This window comes from Melanotaenia boesemani, chromosome 10 (genome assembly GCF_017639745.1).
Source record: "Melanotaenia boesemani isolate fMelBoe1 chromosome 10, fMelBoe1.pri, whole genome shotgun sequence".
Taxonomy (NCBI): domain Eukaryota; kingdom Metazoa; phylum Chordata; class Actinopteri; order Atheriniformes; family Melanotaeniidae; genus Melanotaenia; species Melanotaenia boesemani.
The window spans coordinates 24,566,731-24,589,786 of record NC_055691.1 but is presented as its reverse complement, the minus strand read 5'-3'; the positions used below and the strand labels follow the sequence as shown (position 1 = coordinate 24,589,786).

The 23,056-nt window shown below is 40.6% G+C and overlaps 3 protein-coding genes across 3 annotated transcripts; 1 reads left to right on the top strand and 2 right to left on the bottom strand.

Moving 5' to 3' along the window:
• Positions 1-59: 59 nt before the first annotated feature.
• best1 (bestrophin 1) lies at positions 60-5,456 on the bottom strand. Its single transcript, XM_041997167.1, has 10 exons — positions 5,211-5,456; positions 4,656-4,949; positions 3,917-4,011; positions 3,587-3,820; positions 3,250-3,404; positions 3,080-3,157; positions 2,754-2,906; positions 2,588-2,668; positions 2,360-2,511; positions 60-2,285 (listed from the first exon to the last, which is right to left on the bottom strand). Exons 2-10 carry the CDS (start codon positions 4,805-4,807, stop codon positions 1,214-1,216), a joined length of 2,172 nt encoding a protein of 723 aa, XP_041853101.1. The 5' UTR covers positions 4,808-4,949; positions 5,211-5,456; the 3' UTR covers positions 60-1,213.
• Positions 5,457-6,186: 730 nt separating this feature from the next.
• On the top strand, positions 6,187-15,598 carry rab3il1 (RAB3A interacting protein (rabin3)-like 1). Its single transcript, XM_041996725.1, has 12 exons — positions 6,187-6,410; positions 8,989-9,172; positions 9,296-9,391; positions 10,135-10,212; positions 10,396-10,632; positions 10,790-10,909; positions 13,044-13,172; positions 13,248-13,360; positions 13,568-13,591; positions 13,994-14,093; positions 14,194-14,260; positions 14,359-15,598. The coding sequence occupies exons 1-12, from the start codon at positions 6,202-6,204 to the stop codon at positions 14,442-14,444; spliced, it is 1,443 nt and encodes a 480-aa protein (XP_041852659.1). The 5' UTR covers positions 6,187-6,201; the 3' UTR covers positions 14,445-15,598.
• epx (eosinophil peroxidase) lies at positions 15,584-22,531 on the bottom strand. Its single transcript, XM_041996723.1, has 17 exons — positions 22,473-22,531; positions 22,283-22,367; positions 22,118-22,208; positions 21,820-21,995; positions 21,453-21,585; positions 21,222-21,351; positions 20,931-21,137; positions 19,889-20,255; positions 19,650-19,810; positions 19,306-19,564; positions 19,052-19,222; positions 18,471-18,708; positions 18,182-18,393; positions 17,927-18,091; positions 17,356-17,439; positions 17,169-17,265; positions 15,584-16,216 (listed from the first exon to the last, which is right to left on the bottom strand). Exons 1-17 carry the CDS (start codon positions 22,488-22,490, stop codon positions 16,159-16,161), a joined length of 2,652 nt encoding a protein of 883 aa, XP_041852657.1. The 5' UTR covers positions 22,491-22,531; the 3' UTR covers positions 15,584-16,158.
• Positions 22,532-23,056: the final 525 nt, after the last annotated feature.

The window sequence follows — 23,056 nt, the reverse complement described above, 5'->3', positions numbered from 1 at the left end:
TATTTAATAGTTTGCTGATGAAGATAAAACTAAGCATTGAAGAATGTGCACAGTTTGGCTTCTTGTTGCTGAGTTTCAGAGTAAAATGGAAAGCTTAGAATCTTATTTTCCCCTGTGTTTTCCACACAACAGTTGTGAGAGAGCTTAGGAAATGGGGAATAAGTCATTGCTTGAAATAATTTTCATTTGTGTGTGTGTTGGCTCCAGATGGGTATGAAGCATTTTAGAATGAATATAGTCCAGTTCAAGACTACTGTGTTCAACCAGACTATATATATTTATATATTTAGACTATAAATAAAAGATGAAGTAGCCTTTTGGGCTCAAACATGAAACCCATAAGGTGATTGGATATGCAGTACAGCTGACAGCCACTAGGGGCTGGCTTTGGGACAGCCAGGACATTATTATAGAGAATTTCATTATCTCTTAGAAAATACTGGATTGCTATTTCATTTCATTATGTTGCAGCCCCTGTCCTAGTTGTGTTTGTTAGGTGAATTCAGATTACACACGGGTGATTTACCAGTCTGGTTGTGCAGTTCTGTACAACCATACTGTCTACCAATCCCTGTGGCACCTTTTAACTGTGCTGATGTCATCCCTTCAGGGCTGCGGTGTTCATTTTTTTAACAGCTTGACACCATAGTTTGGTCCTTTGATGAATTTTCTAATGTGTTATGTCATTACTTGGCTTTGAGCTAAATGGATTGTATAATCTTGTGTGTGTAAACCCTCAGATTAGCTCCTACCATTTCTTTTAGACTGGCTGGTAAAGCCCCGAAAGCAAAATACTAAGGTATTGTGTCAGGAATAGGAGAAGGAAGTAGCTTAGTGTAATCATTTTGTATTTTTGACCCCACCATAACCAGCTTATCATGATTTTAATGTTACTACCCCCATTTCCCTGACATAGCTGAGGTCACACCATCATTATTTCATATAACTTTGTCCTTCTAAAAATATTTCTTTAATTAAATAGATTATAGACTTCCAATATACATTTCCCCCCAGTCTAAAACGTCAGACTCCATCTTCCCTCCTGTCCTAAAATGGACAATTGTGGCTCCAAAGAAAAAAAAAAAATGAAAGAAAATCCTCAAAACCCATGATGTCAAGCTTTAAGCTTCAGTACGTACGTTCTTAAACGGATGAGCGACATCATGGTTACTATGTCCACTTCTGTTTTATTGTTTAGGATCAGGCCTTGCCTTCATTCCTGCTCCCTTCCTCCTGCTGCTGCCTTGTTCACCCCACCATCCACCAGAACACCCAGCAGGTCCCCTTCAGCCAATGAGATTCCTGAATCATTGGCTGAGTTTTGCTGATTGGTTTCTTGCTGTGATGGTGCTGCAGTGTTCATGTTATTGCTCAGCCCGCTGTTGGTGCCGCCATTGCTTGCCCTCATGCTGGAGTTGAAGTTCCCATGGTTACTAAAACCACTGTGGTTTGTTCCATTGCAGAGACTTCCTGTTGTGCCAGTGATGTTTGTGCTTGTTGCATTAATGCTGCTGGAGCTGCTGTTAGGATTACTGGGATTTGGTACTGCTGAGTTAGAGGGGGGTGTGAATGAAAACACTCTTTCTCCTCCACTTCCTGTGGCCCGAGCACTTGGGGGTCCAGGCTGGCTGTCAGCTGATTGGAGGGGTTCCAGTGTGAGGCGAGGAGGGGGAGGACGGCGAGACAGCAGGCCGTGTCCTGGCCTGAGTTTAGATATAGGACAGAGTTCAGGTGGAGGGTCAGGGAAAGAAAATGTTTGAGCACTCTGCGTTTCGCCATCCCCACCCAGCCAGGGGAAAGCAGAGGATGGTGGTGGTGGGAGGTGGTTAGGGGTGTCTGGAGGTAGCAATTGTGAGCCCACCATCGGGGGTGCCATGGAACTACAACTGCGATCCCATTCATTTTGGGTTCGTCGAGGAGGCCGAGGGCGTGGCATTGCAGGGGGCACGCAGTGGATTGGTGTTTGTGGGCAGCTGTAGAAACCTGGTCTCTCATACATGGGCATGGTGGAGAAGGCGTAGTCTGGATCTCGTTCCTGGCTCGGAGGTTGGTGAGCTTGACTTGGAGTTAATGGTGCTTCTGGGTGAAGGTAAAGAGGGTAACGGCTTAGCGGAGCTCCAGGACGGCGGCGCAGCAGAGAGACCCGAGAAGAGCGGGGAAAGTTAGGGGATTGGACCCCAAGTAGACGTCCCAGCCCTCCAAGCAGCGGGGTGGAGTAGTTGGCCTCCTCGTTTTCTTTAATCTGCTCAAGGTTGGACTGAAACTCCATTTCCTCTTTAGGAACACTGGGGGAGATCAAGAAAGTGGTTAACCATGCGAAATATTCAAGAGTTGCCTTCCAGAGAAGAAAAAACCTTACCTGATATCCAGCGCTGAACCCATGAAGGAGGGTTTTCGGTGTTCGACACTTGCAGTTGTGTAAGGGGGCTGCGGTTCAGACTCATTCCAGTACATGTCCTTCTCAATCAGTGGCAGGCTGTCATACATCTCATCCACTGATAACAAAGACACCTGCAACGCAAACAAGACAGCCTCTATCTATCACCCCTAACAAATAAAGAGCAAATAGTGTGGCACTGATCCACACCTGCAAGTTGCGATCAACAAGCCAGTTGGTTTCAAAGTCATCATCATCTTCACCAAAAGGATTTATGAGTTGCTCAGCCACCTGAAACCATGAGACAAAATACCATCTCAGAGAAGCTCAGAATGTAAAAATGAAAACAAAAGATGATGTATTAGTTATGCCTCACCTTTAGCCAACCAACATAGAAGAAAAACTGCAGCAGAGTAAAAATAGGCAGGTAGAAGTCCACATCATGACCAGGGTATCCCTGAGCCGGATCCAAGAACTGACGACCAATTAGACAAGCCAAAAAAAAGCTGTAGACTGCTACTGTTGCCACCTTAGTTGAAAACAAAGTACTTTTTTGTAGTCAATGTCTTTTGGTTAATCAAATACATTTTGATTGAGTTAATTATTTCAGGTAGACAGTCAGGAAACAGTTTTAGTAAGCTATCACTATGTTCTACTGTGAAGTCATCAGCTATATTTCAGTGAATCCAGTATCAGTAGAACCTGAGTATAGACGAGAGGCAGGCTGATCCAGTCATAACCATACAGCTTCATACATTTCGCCCGTAAACTGTTCAGCTCCTGAACAGAGAGACATAAAGAAGGTCAAACAAAACCTCAGAAAAGAAGCTCAGGTATTTCTGGCCTGCAGTCAGATGCACACTTTCACCTACAGTGAGAATGGCTGTGAGGGCCACGTCATTGTTGATGCGCCCCTCGGTGCGTGCTCTCAGAGCCAGACTGACAAACCACATGCAGGGCACCCAGAACTTGTTGTGTGGGGAGGGCAGAGCCTCCAGGTGCCTCAGCTCTTCTGATGTCATCAAACCTGAGACAGGCAAACACAGCATGGAGGTGAAAGCAGCCATGTTACACTGTACATGTGTTGTACACTCCTCCAGAAGCATTACATCACATCTTCTTTAGGATTTCAAATGAGTCAGTCTGAGATTAAAGCTTTAAATCCGTATGAATTCTTGGCTTTAAGCTGGTTTCGCCACCATGCCATACCTGCCTGCACCAGATGCTCCATGGTTGGAAACCTCTTGTAGACAGCTGTGCTGACAGAGCGATAGATGAGTACACCAGAGAGGTTAATGTAGCGCATCAAGGTTCTTCGGGTCAACCTGGAGGTTTCGTCAGCTCCACGAACATGGCCTCCCACTAATGCTGCCAAACGGTCTGGCCAGGGAACGTTTTCAAACTGGCCCCACCAACGTGATACAACCAAGGTCACATAGAAACCTGGGTAAAATGTTTTAAAGAATATAACAGAAATAAATTAAATGTCAGCTTCCAACAATAGAATCCAAGAACATAAAGTAATCAGCCCAGACTCACCCAATACAAATGACACAGGGATGAGCTCGGCGTAGCGGTCACAGTATATGGACAGCCTCTCAAACAGCCTCTTCTGGTCATTCTTTAGCACAAACCTTGTACAAAGTACAACTCAATTTAAAAGCACTGAGGTGAGCACTGTGACAAATAGGTTGTGCCACACTGTTTTATCTAACATGATTTGGGTTGTCGTGCAATAGTTCTCAACCTGTGTTGAAATTCTGCCTGAAGGGCTCACTTCTTGTGTCAAAACACGTTTTCATGAGAACTACTAGAGAGTTTTACACCTGTATAGGAGCCTGTTTCGAAACTGTAACATAGCAAGGGGCCATGTATAAGGCTTGTGGGTCAGTCTATACCAGTTCACCTAATCCTCCTAGTTTATGTTGGGGATATTCTAGAGAAAAATAACCACATGAAACCCACTCCAAGCAACTAAAGGTCACTGAATGTTTTACAATAAACAATTTTCTATACAAAGGTTTTAAGCATTGCTTTTCATAGTACATGTAGGTAAATGTAAGTATTTGTTGGTGGTGCATAAGCAGGGACTGAGCCTTGAAAATATTGGCCATAAGGATGCCTCATACAGATGCACAACCATGTTCTGACCTGCATTTAAAAAGTATATTCAGTAAGAATCTTTATACTCAGTAAGTCAGATGTCATCATCTCAGAATCATCTAGGAGTTCACTGCTCTAAAACAATTTCTAAAACTGTTTCTTGTCAATGGTTTACCTGTAAACCACACTTAGGAAATAGTAGAGTAGAGTGAAGATGATGAGCTCTCTGTACAGCAGTTTATAGATGCTGCCCTTCCATCGCAGAAGCAGGTGAAAGAAGGTCCCCAGACCTGCATCAGCAACTCTACGGGAGTATGTCACTGTCATTACTGCTGCTGCTTGTTGGCCAACTTGCAGTCTGTCTGTAGTCTGACATGAAGGAAGCCGCTGTATTTTTGTTTTGTTGGCTTCACCAGAGCTCAGCTTCGGCGATCAACCTGGAACTCATGAGGCTGACATGGCCACAAACCTAGAATAAATAAACAAGAGGCTTACTTCTGGTATGTTTAGGACTTCTTCATTTCATGAGACTGAATTTTGCATCTCTTTGCATTAAGAAACAGAGCACTGTTCCCATTATAAATCAACTTATCTTCTTCAAATTTTTTTCTATTAATTATTTAAATGAACACTTTCCCAGATTTTATTAATACACTACAAAGTCTGAGGTAAAATGTTCAGAGGTAAACCAGAGAAATTCATCATTTCAAGCTCACAATCCTTCACTTACCTCTGAAAAGGAAAATGCCTGGCCATCATACTTGATGTAGCTTGAGATGTGTTAGGGCAGCGTCCAGGGTGAATGCTGGATACAGAAAAGTAGGAAAGGAAAAAAAAAAAAGAGCGAGAGACTCTTGCACCTCCGGTCACTTGATGTGTTAATCTGTTTCTGCAACAAAGCTGCATTGTGAAGCCGAGTCCTGTTAATCTGAGCAAAGCACTGCAGAGTCCTCGTACTGCCACAAATAGGCTGGTTTTAAGGCGTAAATGTTAAGTGCTTAGATTTGAGCTGACTCTGTGGAACAAATACCAGAAATGTTTGATTTATCCGTTTAAAGTTAAACAGATATCAATAATCATATTACTGCACCAAACATCAAACATCTGGACACATACTCCTCTCTGGAGTTCAGGATGATTTATGTTTGTTTTTGTGTTTTTCAATTTAAAGTGGTGCTTGGTACCTGACTCTTGGTCAGGTGAGACTGTATGTGACCCCCTCCACTGGAAAAAATGTGTACAGCTGAATTGTTACTGGTCAGAAGGTGTTAGTGATTAACCCTTCCTGTCTAACCAGGAGACCAACAGCAGGGCGAAGTGCGAGGAGTTTAGTGAGCTAAACTCTTAAGATAGAGATTATTTAAGCAGTATTTCTACAGATTTTGCAGACATTTTTGTGCACTGGCAACTGGAAATCAGTTTTGTCCATCTTGGTGAGTGTATTCTGGCAATTTCTATATCCTTAAGGCATTCTATATTTGTTTTACTATCATACTCTACAGTATGTGATAGTTAGCTTGTTTACTCCAGATATATATAAAAAAAACAGATTCCTGTAGCCTGACAAGCTGCATAAAAAAGAGCCTGACGTACTGTACTTCTAAAGAAAGATATCTTTGAGTTTTTATGTGTAATGCTGTACTCTTGTTCTGTTACATGTTGATACCAACAGATATCAAGGTCATCCTCAACCACTCTGTGTTTCTGCCCAAGAGAGACACATGGATGCCTTTGAGGGAATTCATACCGTCCACATTTCTTCATCTACACCGTCTTCAGTGTCATCAAACCCAGGATATGAAATTCTCAAGTCAGGAAGATCTGGAATAGCAGTCTACTCTTCTCCAGTCTTTTTTGGAACACCTGAAGTGCCTGCAGTCAGACACAAGTCCAGCAGGGTTAATGAGGAGGAGCGCTGTGTTGTTGGACAGTAAGTATGCGCGCAATCCTGAGTATTCCAGCAGCAAAAAGTCTGATCTTACCTGTGTGGGTCAAAGGCTTTGTTAGTTAAAAAACTAGCCACAAAGGTCTGGATGCTCCAAGCCAGCTAACGTTTATCTTCTTTGCTCAGTAGAGAAGGACATTAATATAATATGTAGGGATACAAGTATTTTTTCATGGCCCCACAAGAACATTGTGTCCAGGTACTACTATAGATTAGTGTATTGTTACAAGCAAATATATATAATTCAACCTTGGCAATAACAAAACTTTTTTAAGTTTGTTGCTCACTGTGATGGATGTACACTTTCTGAAGTAACAGAAGAAATGTTTCTGTTTGATGTAACTTAGTTTGACTTTTTGCCTAAAAGGTGAAGAGGATTTATGACAGGAAATGAGAGGACACAGAGAGAAGAAGGTTCAATGGAGTGAGCAGAACTCTGATAAATCCTCTTAAACCCCTCAATCACCAGCAGGTTTGCTAATCTGCTCAGGTTCTCAGTTATAACTGCAAAATTATGAAGGTGTTTAGTGGTCAAATAAGGTGGATGATTATATAGTAGGATAAGAAACTGCAGAAACTAAATTTAAAAGTCAGAAAATAATATCTACAAAATCACAATGTACAGACACAACAGTGAGAAAAAAAGAGCAAAACTTTGATTTTTGAAGTGTAATTCATTTGTTGTGACCTGCATACACACCAAACCCCACTCCTTTATGGTTCACAGTGCTAGGAATGAGGCATTTTATGCCCTGAAATATGTTTAAGTTAAGAGTTCAAGCCAAGAAACATGAGTTCAGGCCACATAATTACTGAATAGAATAAGATAACAAAAATCATGCCCTGTCCTGATATTGACTGTTGGTCCTTCTATGGGTTTTGTTCTTGTGCAAACGTTTGAGGGTTGTGTTTTGTTCAGACTCTTGACTTGTACTTAAAAATGTTGCCCCATATGAGCCATGGTGTTGACGTTACCGTCTCCGGATGGGATGAGACTGACGGGCAGTTGGGAGTGGATGCGCTGTCATGTGACTTTTGAGAGAGGGGGACAGAAACAGAGCAGAAAGACAGTAGGTTTGTTTTGCTTCGAAACAATGATAAGGAAACAGTGATTTTCCTGGGGTAAAACAAGCTGGCATTTCACTCGTGCTTCCACTCTTCGTATTTTTGTGACCACTGCCGCCGTTTGCACCGCTGCCGCTGTTTACGTCAGCGTCCGCATTCCTCCGCTGTGCTTTAAAACGTCTGGTGTAGTTTCACTGAAACCCAGGAACGCTAGCCCAGATCTACAGTTTTTGTAGTCAATTCAACAACTGCAGCAGTCGAAGGAAGGTGGAGGGGAGAAGCTGACAGTTGCGTGGACAGAGGGAGGTTTATCTTCTGTCCTGGACACTGCTGGTGGGGTAAGGGCGGATACTGACAATAGACCTCTGTATTTAAAAGTTGTAGCTAACTAGCTTAGTTTGCTAAAGCTTCTCCAGGTAGTTAGCTTCGCTGGTATTTATCTCGGGAATAAAAGTAACAATTGTATTTGTAAAGCTTTGATTAAATAGAGATATTGGGATTGTTAATGCAGTACCAAAGAGTCCCAAACTATGGTCTGGGGTCCCTCTGGGGTCCACAGTTGAAGTGCTGCTTTAGTTGTAACTCAGTGGGAGTAGTTTATTAGTTTAGGAAGATTAGTTGATTCTGAGAAACACTGTAGTTAAAAACAGAGCATATGCAGGTGCTTTTTAAAAGTTAGCTGGAAATCACATAGATTTAGCTGAAATTTATGAAATACAGTTGCTAATAATGTTTTTATTTTATCAATTTTATAATACCTGAATCTGAATAAAAGTGGTTCAGATCCAGAGTTCTGATATTGTGAATGCTGGCTTGGTAGCTGTTACACTTAACATTAATTTACAAGGACATTTGTAAGAGAGTCTTTGTTAATTTTTTGAACAGTTGTTCACTGTCACGAACCACTGGTCATGGTAGAAATACCACTAGGTTGTAATAATTTTTGTGAACATCAAAATACGTTTTTTTATGGAAAAACTTTAATATACCAATATAAAACAGAGGAAATTGTACTGTCGTACATGAAAAACAACAGCGCACCCTTTGTATTTTGCATGTATGATTGTTATGGCTTTAGTTTTGGAATAGTGGTGGATGACCAGTTTGGCTCAGAGTGACACCTTCAAATTAAAAGCACCATAACTGACAGCCCATCATACATAGTCCTATAAAATCTGAGGTTTTACCGGAAAATGTCAGACTGTCAGCAAAAACTTTTATCTCCCTGCCTGTCAAGAAACTAGAAACATAACAAAAATAAAACAAAATAAAAAGAATTCCGAGTTTAAAGCATTGAATTTTATTGTATATGACATAAAAGGTCATAAAAGTTAATCAAAATAAGTCTGTTGTTCTAGACTACTTGGTGATGTGTAACTTTACAGTAGATCTGAAAAAAAGGTTTATAATCAGCTTTTGATGGGTTGTTTTTTGTCAGTTTTATATTTATCTTTGTCAATGTTTCTATATTTATATATATCTTTGTGATTTTATGAAGGTTGGTAGATCTGGATCCAGAGCCAGAACCCAGAGTGGAGGGAGAAGGCCATGCCAGGCCCACCCCAGGCAGATCGCATGGCGAGCTCTCTCGGCTCCGCAGCTCCTCACTGGAGATCAGAGAAAAAGAAATAAGAGAAAAAGGGTCAGAGATCCTCAGGGAACAGCTGGATGCTGCAAAGAGGGTGTTGTAACCTACTTCATGTTTGCATTCATAGACAAACAAAAGGCGGTCTGAAAAAAAAAACCTGACAGTGCAAATGTTCTTCCCAGTTAAGTGTGATTGCAATATTTTTTTCACATCACAGGAACTGAAACTAAAAGACAAGGAGTGTGAGCGTCTTTCACAAGTCAGAAATCAGCTGGAGCAAGAGCTGGAGGAGCTGACTGCCAGTCTGTTTGAGGTCAGCTGTAATTAACACTGCTGAGTGCGGTGAAATTTTGACTACTGCTGAAATTTGCAAATGTTCTGCATTTTAAATCTGCATCACTCAGGGGGCACAAAAGCAAGTTTTAAAACCAACTTTGAGGCGCAGTGTTTTTCTTACAAATGTGTAGTCACCAAATCAAATAGAAACCCTCCAAAGCCATAAAATTTTATTTTAAATGTTCAAAATAATGCCAAATATCCATTCATTTGAAAATTTATAGAAGACAATCTATCATTTTATTTTATCAAGCTTTCAACTGGTAACATCTACAGGAAATATTTAAAAAAAATTATGCTGATGTGAATTTATGTTATTCTAAGTGCAAGGCAAGCTTCCCAACAAGTATTAATCAACATGCAAAGATGGACAAATGGCGGCCCTAAACATCTGAAAGTAATCATAAAAAGCAAATATAGAAAGAGGACTATTTAATCTATTATGTACACAAGTAGCAACTATTATGCGCCATCCACCTTGTTTGACTGGAAGCTGTTTGTAGTAAGTTTTCTTTTGAACGATTAGAATCATACAAGCAGGACATTTTGGTGTGATAGTAGTCAACAGTGGTAGCTCGTAAAGAGGTTAGCATTAGCTATAGCAGAAGAAGAAGATTTTTTTGCCGACACTCTGTTGACAGAGACTTCGCTTGTGTTTCTGGGCACCAAACCAGCCGGCATGTCAGGCTTACCAGACTTTTTACTCTGTCTTTTTAACAGGAAGCTCATAAGATGGTGCGTGAAGCAAATGTGAAACAAACAGCAGCAGAGAAACAACTGAAGGAAGCTCAAGGGAAGGTGTGGGAAATACTTTCTTTTTATTATTATTCTAGTTGGAAATGTGATGCGCAAAGTGATTACCATAACTTTTTTTTCTAGTCATTTTCCTTATTTAGTTATTGTATTGTGTATAGTTATAAACAAAAAAAGAATTTTTCCTTCATTTTTTTCCCCGTTTCTATTTTTGTATCTGGTTCTCAGATTGATGTTTTACAAGCAGAGGTGACAGCACTCAAGACTCTGGTGTTGACATCTACACCTTCTTCACCAAACCGCCAGCTACATCCTCAGCTGCAGTCTTCAGGTACCAGGGGAGCACACAAACATATTGGAGGACACATCCGCAACAAGAGTGCCAGCGGAGCCTTTCCAACCTCAACGGGAAAACCAGAACATTCCCCTGTTTCCATTCAGCCTTTGGCTAAAGAGGACCGAGAGGTAAACCGAGTAAAGACTATACATGTGTCTCTTTTCCTGTCTTCTGATTCTCTTCTATAGTCATTCTACCCAAAGTTCTCTTTGCTTTTTGTTTATTTTCTCTCACAACTAACCTTTTCCCTAACTTGTTCTTCCTGTCTGTCTTTGCCTTTCTCAGCCTTCTGTTCCTGCTCTCCTTTCTCTGATTTTCTGCCTTCTACCTGGCCAGTCTGTCAGTGTAAAATATAGCCCTCATTTGAAGGAGCAAGGGGAGGGCCTGAGCACTGACAGCTCACAGGTAACTTGAATCTGTTCAGGTTTGCCTTGTAAATCTCTCAAATCTAACAGAAGTATTTTGTGTTGTTATCTGCATTTGTGAATCTCTAGCAGTTTTTTTTTTCATAGTGGAGCATGACCTTTGTGGAGAAAATCAGTCTAGTGTTTGGACATTTAAATGACTGCAGTAAGGACCAAATGTTTATTTTAAATATTGGGGATCTTCTAGGAATCAGAGTCACTATAAATGTGTATAGGCTGTCTGTTAAAACCCATCACATTCTTGATGTCTTTTGGTTATCTACATATGAAGCTTGTGTTTGTTTCAGCTGAGAAGTGTTATTGTCATGTTAGTAGACATCTTACATGATTCTAGATACAAGTAGAAGAAAGAGTAAATGAACATTAGGTAATCAGACGTTTAGAGGTGGAGTTAGCCACTCAACACTTCTTTGTTCCACAGGTGTGCCCTTTTTAAAAATTGAGTTTGCAGATTTGTGCCAGTGGATTTGACACAAATTAAATTCAGCATCGTTGGTGAAGTAATTTAGTTCAGCAACAGGGGTTTTTTTTTTTTTCCTGCTGTTGGCAGTCTTGTTGCGACCCGTCTTGAACTGCCTCAGGATGTAAAAATGCTGCATTAGAATGTTAAAATATTGGTCAGCCTGTGGTTTGTTTGAGGGGAAATAAAATCCCTATTCCTCTTTCACTTATAAGCTCAATACATTATGGGCTTTTAATGTCAGTACATCCCTCTGTAGCTTAGTTTTTAAGATGCTTCTGTTGAAAAATGAGCAATGTTTTACTGATGCGTAACATGTTGGTAACAAGATTTTTATTTATTTATTTTTTGTGGGGAGTAGCAGGTTCCAGTGTTGCATGTGTCTGCATACTAAAACTGCATATTGATAACAAACGGGAAAGCTGAAAGAAAACGCTGACATGAATCACATTTCATTGTCTGGAATGTGGGTAAAGTTTGTCAAGTACACTTAAAATCTATCATGACTCATTCTTGATGTAATAAAACATCAGACCATGAACTGGAAGATATTTAGTAGCTCATTTTTTGTAAGTGATGAGAATTTGCTGGTAAAATCAAAACAAAAAGATAATGAGTTTAACTTTCTACTTTGTAACTGGATAACTAATCTGAGCTGAGAGTGTTCTGTTACATCATGTTTCATTTATCACTGAATGGATTTCAGGCCAGAACAACCTGAAATAGAAGACAAAAGATATTTTTTTTTTCTTTTTTTTTCGGAGTTGGTAGCCAACATAGACACCAGCCTATATGCTGTGAAGCAGAGAATTAGGGATATTAAGCTTTTTGTATGAAGTCAGAGTGAACCTTTACAGATTAACTTAATTTGACTTTGAACTTTTTTTGCACAACTTTTTAACATGGAGTCTAACAAGGTGATAAATCCCACACTAACAAAATAAGTGTCTGAACCATGAAATGACCAATAAACGTTCTGGTTCAATGGCAGCTTGTATTTAAACAGTCCTCCTCCTCATACTGTTCACATTTGGTCATTATCAGACCAAGACGTCACCTAACACATGTTATTAAGATATTGACATTTACGTGTGGTGATGTAACTACCACTGCTGTAAGCTTTTGTTTTAATTAATTGTTTGTGATACAGGAATTACCCCAAAGTTGAAAATCGTCAACTTTTTGTGAGAAGTGTATGTCCCCTGTAAACATCTTTTTGGAGTTTAGACTCTTGTAAAAGAAGAGTCTTTAGTCAGTCTGAATTTTTTTCCTGAAACGTCTGAATCGTCCCTGCATGATTTAAAAGTAACATAATCAGTATATTAAAATACTTTTTGAATAGCAATAAATGGTAAACTAGATCTTTTCAGTTGTAGACATGTCACCTTGAAGTTATAAAAACGAGCACAATAATGAGGGCTACATAATCTTTTGTCCACGTTCTACGAATGAAATGTATTCCTTAATACACTTTAGGTCATCACTATACTAAAATATTTGCTTATATATCGCAAGTCACGTCATCTTAGTTCCACAGTGATGTTACCTACTGGATTTTTTAAATAATATTGTGCAACTTTATATGAAGAGGTAGCTGTGTGATGGAGAGGCAGTTCACTGACTCAGCAGGTGATTGATTGTCCTCCCTCTGCAGATGGACTCGATTCTGTTTGCAGAGTTTTTGATGTGGAGGGAACATCCAAGTCTGGACCGATGCTCTGCCTTCTTAGGCCGCATTTACAGAGAAGACATCGGACCCTGCATGTCATTCACAAGATCAGAGGTCAGACACCACACTTCTTCATTCAAATCTTAATATGTGGGGTTATATTAATCTTGTTGTCACTCTTCTTCACAGCTGTCCCAGCTGGTGCAGAGTGCAGTGGAAAACAACTCACTGACTATTGAGCCTGTAGCCATGTCAGCGTTACCGATGGTTAAAGCCTCTGCTGTAGAATGTGGAGGCCCTAAGTGAGTTATCATGCCTGTAATGAAGTCTTACTGTCCTCTCTTTTACTACTCGGTTATCAAATCAAAAATGGCCATTTATTCTCTTTGGTCTCCACTCATCCACCGGGGATTTATGATCATCAGTCTTTTCATGGGCTCACTGTTGTCTGACAGAATCACTGGGCACCTTTCTAATCACTGACTGATCTAAAATCTTTTTTTTTCCAGTGGCTTTAGAGCTGCAGTAGAGACGTAAGTCCCTTCAGGAAATCAGTCACCCATTCAGCTTTCCACTAACTCATGTTACTGTAGCATGAACTAAGATCTGCCCATCCAGATGTGTTCAAGATTATAAAACAAATCTGTAAAGCAATGAACAAAATGAGGCTTTGCATGTTTATGGGTTTGCATCACTACAGCCTAAACGCTCTTTCCTGACTAACTCTCTGTGACTGAAAGTTTTTACTAGTTTGTCCTCTGAAGTGTGCTTCCATCGTGAATGTGCTGTCCTGTAGCTTTATTCATTGTTATGTAGATGTCATTGCTGAGTATCTGACGAATGGTAACTTATGTTCTGTATCTGCTCACATAATATAGTGACCGTGTGGATCTATGTGTTGTAATTTTTTAATAGTTATGCTTCTCCCCTTGTAGAAAATGTGCACTGAGTGGTCTGTCGCGGCTCTGCAGACATCGCATTAAACTGGGTGACAAGGGGAACTACTATTACATCTCTCCCTCATGCAGAGCACGGGTAGCTATACTTTTTTCTAACTTTTTTTTTTTTTTTTTTTTTACAAACATTTTGTTACTACTAAGGGCAGCTAAATGTTCATTTGTCTTCTTTATTTTAGATAACAGCTGTATGCAATTTTTTTACTTATATTCGGTACATCCAGCAGGGCCTTGTAAGACATGATGGTAAGATAACACAGACATCCCACTTTTGTGTCTTACTTTACCATCACAGATTTTGATCTGGGAGCTGACATGTTGTATTTTGTTCTGTCATCTTCCAGCTGAGCAGATGTTTTGGGAGGTGATGCGTCTTCGCAGGGAGATGACTGTGGCCAAGTTAGGTTTCTACCTCACTGACCAGGGCTAGTGGACCTGACACTCCACTGAGGCAACTAACAGGACAGCATGAACTCTCCGATTACCCTCACAACACTGGGGTGATTTTGGTAGCACACAGGTCTTAGATCAGTTTTAGTAGTAGAGCTCAGCCAACAAGGGAAGCAGAAAATTGTTAATGGGCCACTTTTTGGAAATTCAATCAGACAAAATCAAACCAGCATTGCAGGAAAGACATGAAAATATTTATATAAAAAAATGTTATATTTCCACTAAAATCAAATACATTTTTCATGTTATAACACGTCCCAGGAAACTGACTACTGTCCTCCAGTATCTGTCATCATTAGTGTAGAAAATGTTTGTTTTTAATCCTGTGAACTAAATCTCTCCAATGGAGAGCACAAAATCTCTCATGTTAACACAATAGATTACATGTGTCATGTTTCAGGTATTAGTGTGTTACACTACTATTAAAACAAAATACAACACAGTTTAAACAATATAGGGAGTTTAGTTGGTCTCTTACCTCAAGTGTTACAACTATGCAATGTAGTTTTGTTTCCATGAAGCAATGACTGGAGTTGTTTTCTTTGTTTTTACACAAATACAGTGCTCAGTGGCGTCTCCTTGCTCCATTCACTTATCAGCTTCAACATCATAGTCAAGACTTTGTCACAGCATGGCCTTAATGTTAATACATTCTTGCACATCCTGGCTCTGCCTCATCATAAATGAATTATCTACAGCTTCTTGGAATAAATAGCTTCTTGTTAGGTCTGTTCTTAATAATCAGATGTATTATTATTTAATCATTTTACCTTCACAATAAAAATAGAGAGAGCTTTATAATGTAGAAAAAGAATAAACAAGCTTTATTACAAATTATTGGAATGTTTTAATGTAGTTCTGCACATCTGAAAGAACAGTTCAGTGAAAGCCATAAATAACATAATAAAACACAGCCATATTACAGAATGAACATATACCTCTGTTATTATCAATGGACTTCTTTTTTTTCTTATACAGAAAAGTATGCCATGGAAAAAAGTAAGAATCTAAAGTTAGAATGTGCAATAACTGCTTTATAGCCATATTATGGGTTTGAGGTTTCCAACCTCAGTGTAATGAAAATTATCTGTGTAAACACTCCATTAAAAGCAAGGCATTGTAGCCTGACTCTCACCTTTGTACTGTGTGTTATTTATAGGTCCCTGTTGTACACAAAGTTGATGACTCATCTCATTGTCATTAATTTTAACCCAGCACAACACTCAGGAAATGTCACTGATATGTTTTCAGGCCATTACTGGGAACTGCTCGGCCACCCTGACACACACCCACTGTTGCCCAACAGTTTGTTTACAGAAATCAGGCTCAACAACACAGAGGAAACACTAAGACCAGCTCAAAGGTGCCTTATGGTCTGAAAATCTGTTTTAGGAACAAACAAGGCTTTAGTTTCCGGATTGAAACGGTTTGGCTTGGAGTTTACAAATGCGTAGGCTGGGCTCTATCATGATGTGTAGTTAGGGAACAAAATGTGAAGTTGGCCATGTTTTACAGGTTGAATGTGTTTAGTTATCCTGATCAATATCCATCTACAACAATGCTTAAATAACTAAGCGCTGATGTGCTCAGCATTGGTGTGACATAGCTTTTTATAAATTAACAGGACAAAATAGTACAGTAAGTTCTTTACATAAACCAAAGGGATGCAGAGATATTACATGAAAATTAAAACTTCAACCGTTCCCCTGGCAACATTCTGCAGCGATCAGCTCTTCTGTCTTGGGAAAATATCTGCAAAGAACAAATTCAGTCATTTCAATTTACATTAAAGGCTTAGTTACGATGTATTGTCTGTAATGCTTAAAAAGTAATCATGATAATTCACTCAATATTTATGGCATTACTACATACACTGCCTGGTCAAAAAAAGGAGTCACACTAATATTCTTAGCCTATGTCAAGCTGTGACTACACACACACCAGGCATGGCATTGTTTGAGTAAGCTTATGCAATGTCACAACATTTATCTCCATCCAGAACAGTGATCCTTTTTTAGCCAGATGTTAAACTGATGACAGTCTGGGTGTGGTATTTCATCCACTGCCCTTCTTACCCTGATGTTCCCGTCAGTCTGGAACAGGCTAAACCTGGACTCAGTAGAGGACATAACCCTTTCCCATTGGTCCAGAGACCAATGCTCCCTAACAAACTTAAGTCTTTTGTTTACCTCACTTTTACGTGTTTTTCTTAAGGCTACACAGCCAGTTACTCCCGATACTTGTGTGAAAATAATCATCTGCGAGTTCGATTTCACCATTTGTTCAGGTAATCTCCAATTTCCTTCCAACCTAATTTCTTCCTTTATAACGATAACTTATGAATGTCCTTCCAGGTTTTAATAATGAGTTGAGTAGTTCTTAACCCAGTTTTTCTAGTTACTACAATCTCCTTAGTTCTTTTAATCTGTGATCTGACCCTTTTGAATGAAGTAACACTTTGGCCTTGACCAATTTATTTTCTCACACTGATGTTTTAAGAAGCTATTAACCTCATCATTTGAGATTAAAATCCCGTTTTCCAGCAAAATATATTTATTACTCAAGTGCATTTACAATGGGAGGCTTATTTAAAGTCAGGTGGTGGCTTTTTTTTTCCTTTTATCCTTAAAGAAAATGCTTATTTTGTTTTTTTGTGGTAAGGCAGTGCAGATAAATAGACTATTTTCCAACTTCAGTGGCTCACCTTCGATAACAGATCATGATCATCGCCAGCCCGGCTGCGCCAACAATCACTACTATCACTGCAGCGACAATGGAGACAACAGACAGCGAAGATGGCTCTGGATCACAGCAGATGTCAAGAGTCAGAACCATAAAAACATGTCTGATGTGTTACACATGTTCAATTATTTAAATCGATCTGAACCAACCGGAGCAAATAAAGGAGCCTGCTGTGTTGAAACATTCCAGGTGTTGTGGACAAGGAGAAATCATTTCTTCACATTCATTGATATCTATAAAAAGATAAATGTGTTATGAGTTAAGAATGCTCAGTATGAAAGCATTTTGGTACTGCCATAGACATGGATGACTAAAGTACCAATGAAAGGGTAAAAGACATTACAATTCCTGACAAAGGAAAATCATGTGATGCTTTTGAAATAAATCTTCATGAGTGTTTGAAACGGCCGATTCCAGGGTTAAGATCTAACTTTTTTCATTTGTATTTTCAGCATCAACATACACAAACCAACCATGATATGAAACAGTAAGTTAGAGAAATCTGTACGGTTAGATGGTTTGCTGTTGGATTAAATTCAAAGCAGCACAAATAAAATGATTTGTTCTGCTATGATAGTACATATATTTTATCCTATTCATAACAGTAATGAGAACAAAAACAGATCCCTCTTTGCATAATGAAAATAACGTATCATGAAAGCATACAGAAACCATGATCCATTCTAGTCACGTTACCAGGCTCCAGTTTATTCTCTGTACCTTGACATGTTGGGAGAGGGGAGCTCCACTGCTGGCTGTTTGGATCACAGCTGACTGACGGAGAACCCAGCAGCCTGAAGCCAGACTGACACTGATAGAGAATCATAGAGTTGCAGAGCAGAGAGTAGCCGGACTGAATCCTTGGTATTGGACCACAGCTGGGATCTGAGGGAGACGTCATAAAAAATATATGTAACAATTAAGATTTTTTATACTTGACATACCCCTCTTTTTTTGTTTTATTTACTTCCTTACCAGTGTCTGGCTCTTTCCAGGGGCTGAGGTCAAGGTGAGGGATGAGGGGGTGGGAGCAGGTCAGCATGTCCTCTGGGCTCTTGGTGTGTGAGAACGGGTCCATGGGGACACGACTGATGTGGCTGTTGTCACAAATGATGCGAGACAGAGAGATGTTGTGCAGGCTTCTCCTCTGGGTGCTGGTGAATACCCCTTTCCTCTCCCACCAAAACCTTTGCAGGCAAGGACAGATTTAAATATAACCTCTTTCTTGATACTGATAGCAATTTAGATTTCATTTTACTCCTACCTGTCTCCGTCTCTCAGTGCTCTGAACTGTCTGGCCAGGAGGCAGGACAGGAGTGGACCGACTCGGCCTCCAGGCAGAGCGGGCTCAGAGATGGCCCCCACCCACACATCAATGTTGTGTGGAGTCCCGTATAAGAGCTGGAATTTGTGAGCCAAAGTAAAGTTACCCAAAATTTCAGCCAGCTCTGATGTAGTGTTGGGAACAGAGAGGCCACAAAACCTTCGCCATGAGCTGTAACCTGATGGATGAGAAGAGGAAAGGAGGTTAAAGCTAAAGGAGTTTTTATGGAAGTGTATTAAAGGTTTATTATAAACTTGAGGTTGTGCTGCCTTTTTGGCCAGGTCACTCTTGAAAAAGATTTTTAATGTCAATGAGATTTTTATCTGGTTAAATAAAGAAGAAATTAAATCCCTGTAGTGTTTTTTTCTAATTGCATATGGATCACTTTATCCATCTATTAGGCACAGGGAACTTTCTTTGTTTAAAGATGATAAAATAATCAAAATCTCAACAGAAGTAATAATAAAAAAAAATCTGTCAGTTTAAAGAATCTTTGTTTGTTTGTAAGAAAAGCTGGTTACCAGGTAGTCCATGATCTCGACCCCTCTGAAGGTTAAGAGCCCCAAGGTCCAGAGGCATCCCTCCCTGTGCCTGAAACAGCCTTTCTGTCAACTCTTCCACCATCATCTGACCTGGAGTCTGCAACTTGGCTGGAGACAGCAGCAGGCCACGCAGCACAGGGTCGATACCACCTACAACATCATGAGAAATGATATGTAGTGCAGAAACAAAAAAAGTTTAGACATAATTCAAGATTGAGAACATTGTGTTTTACCTTCTTGTACAACCCTCCAAGAGGCAAACAGTGAATGATGAAGTGGCAATGGGGGATACTGGGAGTTAAGGATGTATCCTGGCCCCAGCCTGTTTACCACTGGCTGCACGGTGACATGGGCAAAACGAAATGCAGCAGTTGCAAATATGTTAGCGATGCTGGGATCTATGTCGGGATCGTAGCCCTGGTAGGGAGGCATCAGATTAGACATGGCACTTTCACCAAGGACCCGCGGCAGGTAGTGCTCCCATGTTAAGATCTAGAAAGATTATGAAGAAAGTTTGGAGTGATGAGAAAATCAAAGTGTCATGTGAACAAATGTTCAGCTGAAACTGTGCAGATACCTGATGAATGGCTCCTATGATCTTACGGGCCTCCTGATAGAGGCTGTCGGGGCTCCACTGAGGGTTAAGCAGGTGCAGCTCTTTGACCAGTCGGTTGTGCTCTCTCAGAAAGAGCGTGTGCAGTGCGATGAGTCCCAGATGTTCATTTGCTCTGGAGTCACCTGTGAAACAGAAATCACGAACAGCAGCTGCTGTAAAGCCTGCAGAAAGTGGATGATTATCCTCATTCACTCACTCACCAGCTTGAAAGCATGATGTAGTGCTCTCCCGGTGCACAGATCTGTCCGATACCCCTGAGGTGCTGGCGTTTCGGGGGCCACAAGGGTCCAGGTGAGCCTGCAGGCGAGGCAGGAATGGCATGTGTGCCAGCTCCTCGTCAGAGTGTTGGGAGTTGATGGCCATGGAGCCCAGAGGAGAGGAGAGGTTTCTGAGAGCAGAGGCCAGGCTGGCAGAGCTGCCATATACCATGCTTGCATCCACAAAGGAGGTGATGGCATTGAGCTGCTCTCGGAGCCGATGAGGCAGTACTCCAGCACCACAGCTGGGAGCAGAGCGGAAGAAAGGCATGCAGCTCTGGATTCCATTACGAGGATCAGACAGGGGGATCTGGAAAGAAAGTCTCTTGTTTACATTGTTACTGCTGGGAAACAACAATGTTCTCATTGAACTCGCTGAGTAGACAATTCAGAGGGGACTCATTCTTAAACTTTTAACATTTTTAACCTTTCACCATGCAGAGTTATGTTTAGTTTAGAACAGCCCTCTAAAACCTGATAATTCTCTGGAAAACTTAGGGGTGTCAATAAAAACCTTTCATTTCTAAAACTGTTAAGAAACTAGAAACATTAAAAAGAAATATTTTAAGAAATCAGACCTTTAGTTTTTATTGTCAATTATTCACTAAACTTATATTTATCAACCTGCTTCTAAGAATTAAAGTAATACATCTTGAAAATGTTAAATTGTGGCTTAAAAGGTAAAATGAGGAGTATGTCATTCCAGGCCAGAGTCCAGATTTCATGCAGAATTTTACTCTTAGCAGAGGAATAGTTTCTTTCTTGAAGCCTTGGTCAGAACACACAGATAACATGCACTTTACAGGCCAGAAGAAATGCATTACTTTGCCTTAAACATTACAAAAGAAGAGTTCAAAGTTAGCTTTTATTCTGGACATGCATGTTTTGATAAAGTACCCAGCTGTACTAAACACTCTCTAGTAGACGATTACAATTTAAAACTAAAATAAACAGACTGTTAAAGGCAGGATTAAAATCAATGCACCTGAATGGGGAAGCAGGGGGTGTCTCGGCTGCAGGTGTGAGTGCAGTCAGCTCCTGTCTTGAAGGCGGCCGTACTGGGGCTCTGAGGTGTCAGCACCATGTCATGGTCTATCCATTGGCCCCAGTCTACCAGTAGATGGGACAGAGTGGTGTCCACAGAAATGTTGTGGTTGTGGGTGAACAGCACTTCCTGCGACACGAGCCGCACCTGAACAACAAACAAGGAGAGGTGGTGGAGTTAACAGCAGCTGACAGGACAGAGAGTGGCTGAGAGATGCTGCTGGGCTCTTACTGGAGGCAGGCTGACATTATTGTAGGTGTGTTTGGGGTCCCATCCTTTGGGTGTCCCCCACACATCCTCATACTCTGGAGGCAACCAGCGTGAATATGGGATATTTGCAGCCCCCCATCTTGGATGTTGTCTGAAAAGAGCAGACAACACAGAAAAATAGTAAAATCAATGATAAAATCTATAAATGCATCACTTTTTTTTGTTACTGTATGCTTTTATATCAGCCCTGACCTGTTGTTGCACTCTCCTGTGATGGATCTGTAGCGCTCAGACAGACAGTCTGTCTGACAGCTGAGAGTCTGCAACTCAGCGGAGCAGCCCGTCACCTGCAGCAGATTCTCCACATCTCTGTCACTCAGCAGCTCTGAAGGCATGTAGAGTAAACACAGAGAATATGGTCCGTTAATTTGAACTGAATCCCTGAAAACTTTACTGTGGGACCTCAATACAGAAAATATGTGTGAAAGTAGCCAAATAACATGAATAAAGAAAAGAGGTGATGCCACATGTTGGACTGAATTACAGAGTAATAGTCTGGGATATGCGTTTTACATATTAATAGATAAATCTTATAATTGTGTTATAATCGTGTTATTACCGTAAGGCTTGGGCTGCTCCATAGTGTTGGTGTAGACCATCTCTCTGATCAGCTCCACTGTGTTGTCCAGCAGTTCAGCAGCCCTGATCTGATTCCTGGTTCTGGTTTCAATCTGTTTAAACTGGGCCAGCAGGTCACTGGGTCTCAAAGCTCCTTCTGACAAAGACTTCTTCACCCTGAAATCGTTGAGCCGATCAGCTTTTCTTTTTGTTAGCGCAGAAGTTTCATTGATGTTTCTCTGTGAGTCATTGTGCGAGATATTTCCAAATCTATGCTGGACCAACAAAGATCATCTTACCTTTCATTTGTGTGGGCATATGCAACATCAGTCAGCTCAGCCGCCCTCTGAAGAGCTTCATCAACATACACTGACCCAAGATACACAGTTCCTGAGAACAAAAATGCAGTTAGAGCAGCTCCTCAATACCTGCCTGTACCAGTAATGATCAAACAGAATTTCTACCTGAGGTGTTAAGTAATTTGTTTAATGAAGCGTGCTCTGGGAAGGAGAGCAGGATGAGAGCAAGTCCAACCAGAGAGGCCGACAGCTGAAACGACACGTCAAAGTCAATGTTTAAATGAAAGAAAAAACAAACAGCAAATTTAACTAATATGAATAACTGAATGAAAAGATAGAAACAGCAGAAACTCACCAGGAGTGCTGTGTCCATCTCGATCCTGCAATCTGTTCCAGCTGTGAAAACTTAAAAGAACGAATCACGCTCACAGTATCTTACTGCTGTGCTCGCTGTGAGTCATCTGGAGAGCCAGCGTGCGACTGGCTCCAAGTGTTGGGGTTGCTATGTATACACTGACAGCGGAGCCAACAGGTATGTGCAGAATCTCCTTATCTGTCCTTCTGGTGACAAGAAGGCAACATCAAACACTGAACTCGACCTAATAACCTTTCAAATCAAATTTACTTCTGTCCTCTTGCCCATGATGAAAACCCTCTGTCAAATCAACATTTCAAATAAATGAACAAATTCTGTCTGTCCCCTCGAAAGAAGAGACAGGATGACTGTGGCAAACCAATTAACCAAAAAGGCAGCTGAAATGTTTGACATACATGTTGGTGCAGTCAGAGTTTAAAAAGTCAGGCTTTGTTTTCATCTTAGAGGTGGATGTAATTTAAAAATGACAAAGATTTATTTATTTGTTTTTTAACAAGTACGTCTTTTCCATATGCTAAAAGTTTCAACCTGACCATCACATGCCAGTGACGGACATCTGGAAG

What these genes read in the sequence shown, in the direction of transcription:
- best1 (XM_041997167.1), bottom strand. Translation starts at nt 4,807, where the DNA reads ATGACAGTGACATACTCCCGTAGAGTTGCTGATGCAGGTCTGGGGACC. An exon ending in TTCCTAAGTGTGGTTTACAG is followed by an intron (nt 4,012 to 4,655) that starts GTAAACCATTGA and finishes ACTTTGTACAAG; the next exon opens with GTTTGTGCTAAAGAATGACC. An exon ending in CCCTCACAGCCATTCTCACT is followed by an intron (nt 3,158 to 3,249) that starts GTAGGTGAAAGT and finishes CTCTCTGTTCAG; the next exon opens with GAGCTGAACAGTTTACGGGC.
- rab3il1 (XM_041996725.1), top strand. Translation starts at nt 6,202, where the DNA reads ATGGATGCCTTTGAGGGAATTCATACCGTCCACATTTCTTCATCTACA. An exon ending in TTTAGAGCTGCAGTAGAGAC is followed by an intron (nt 13,592 to 13,993) that starts GTAAGTCCCTTC and finishes CTCCCCTTGTAG; the next exon opens with AAAATGTGCACTGAGTGGTC. An exon ending in CTCCCTCATGCAGAGCACGG is followed by an intron (nt 14,094 to 14,193) that starts GTAGCTATACTT and finishes TCTTTATTTTAG; the next exon opens with ATAACAGCTGTATGCAATTT.
- epx (XM_041996723.1), bottom strand. An exon ending in ACAGGAGAGTGCAACAACAG is followed by an intron (nt 21,352 to 21,452) that starts GTCAGGGCTGAT and finishes TGCTCTTTTCAG; the next exon opens with ACAACATCCAAGATGGGGGG. An exon ending in AGGCTCCTTTATTTGCTCCG is followed by an intron (nt 17,266 to 17,355) that starts GTTGGTTCAGAT and finishes GCTGTGATCCAG; the next exon opens with AGCCATCTTCGCTGTCTGTT.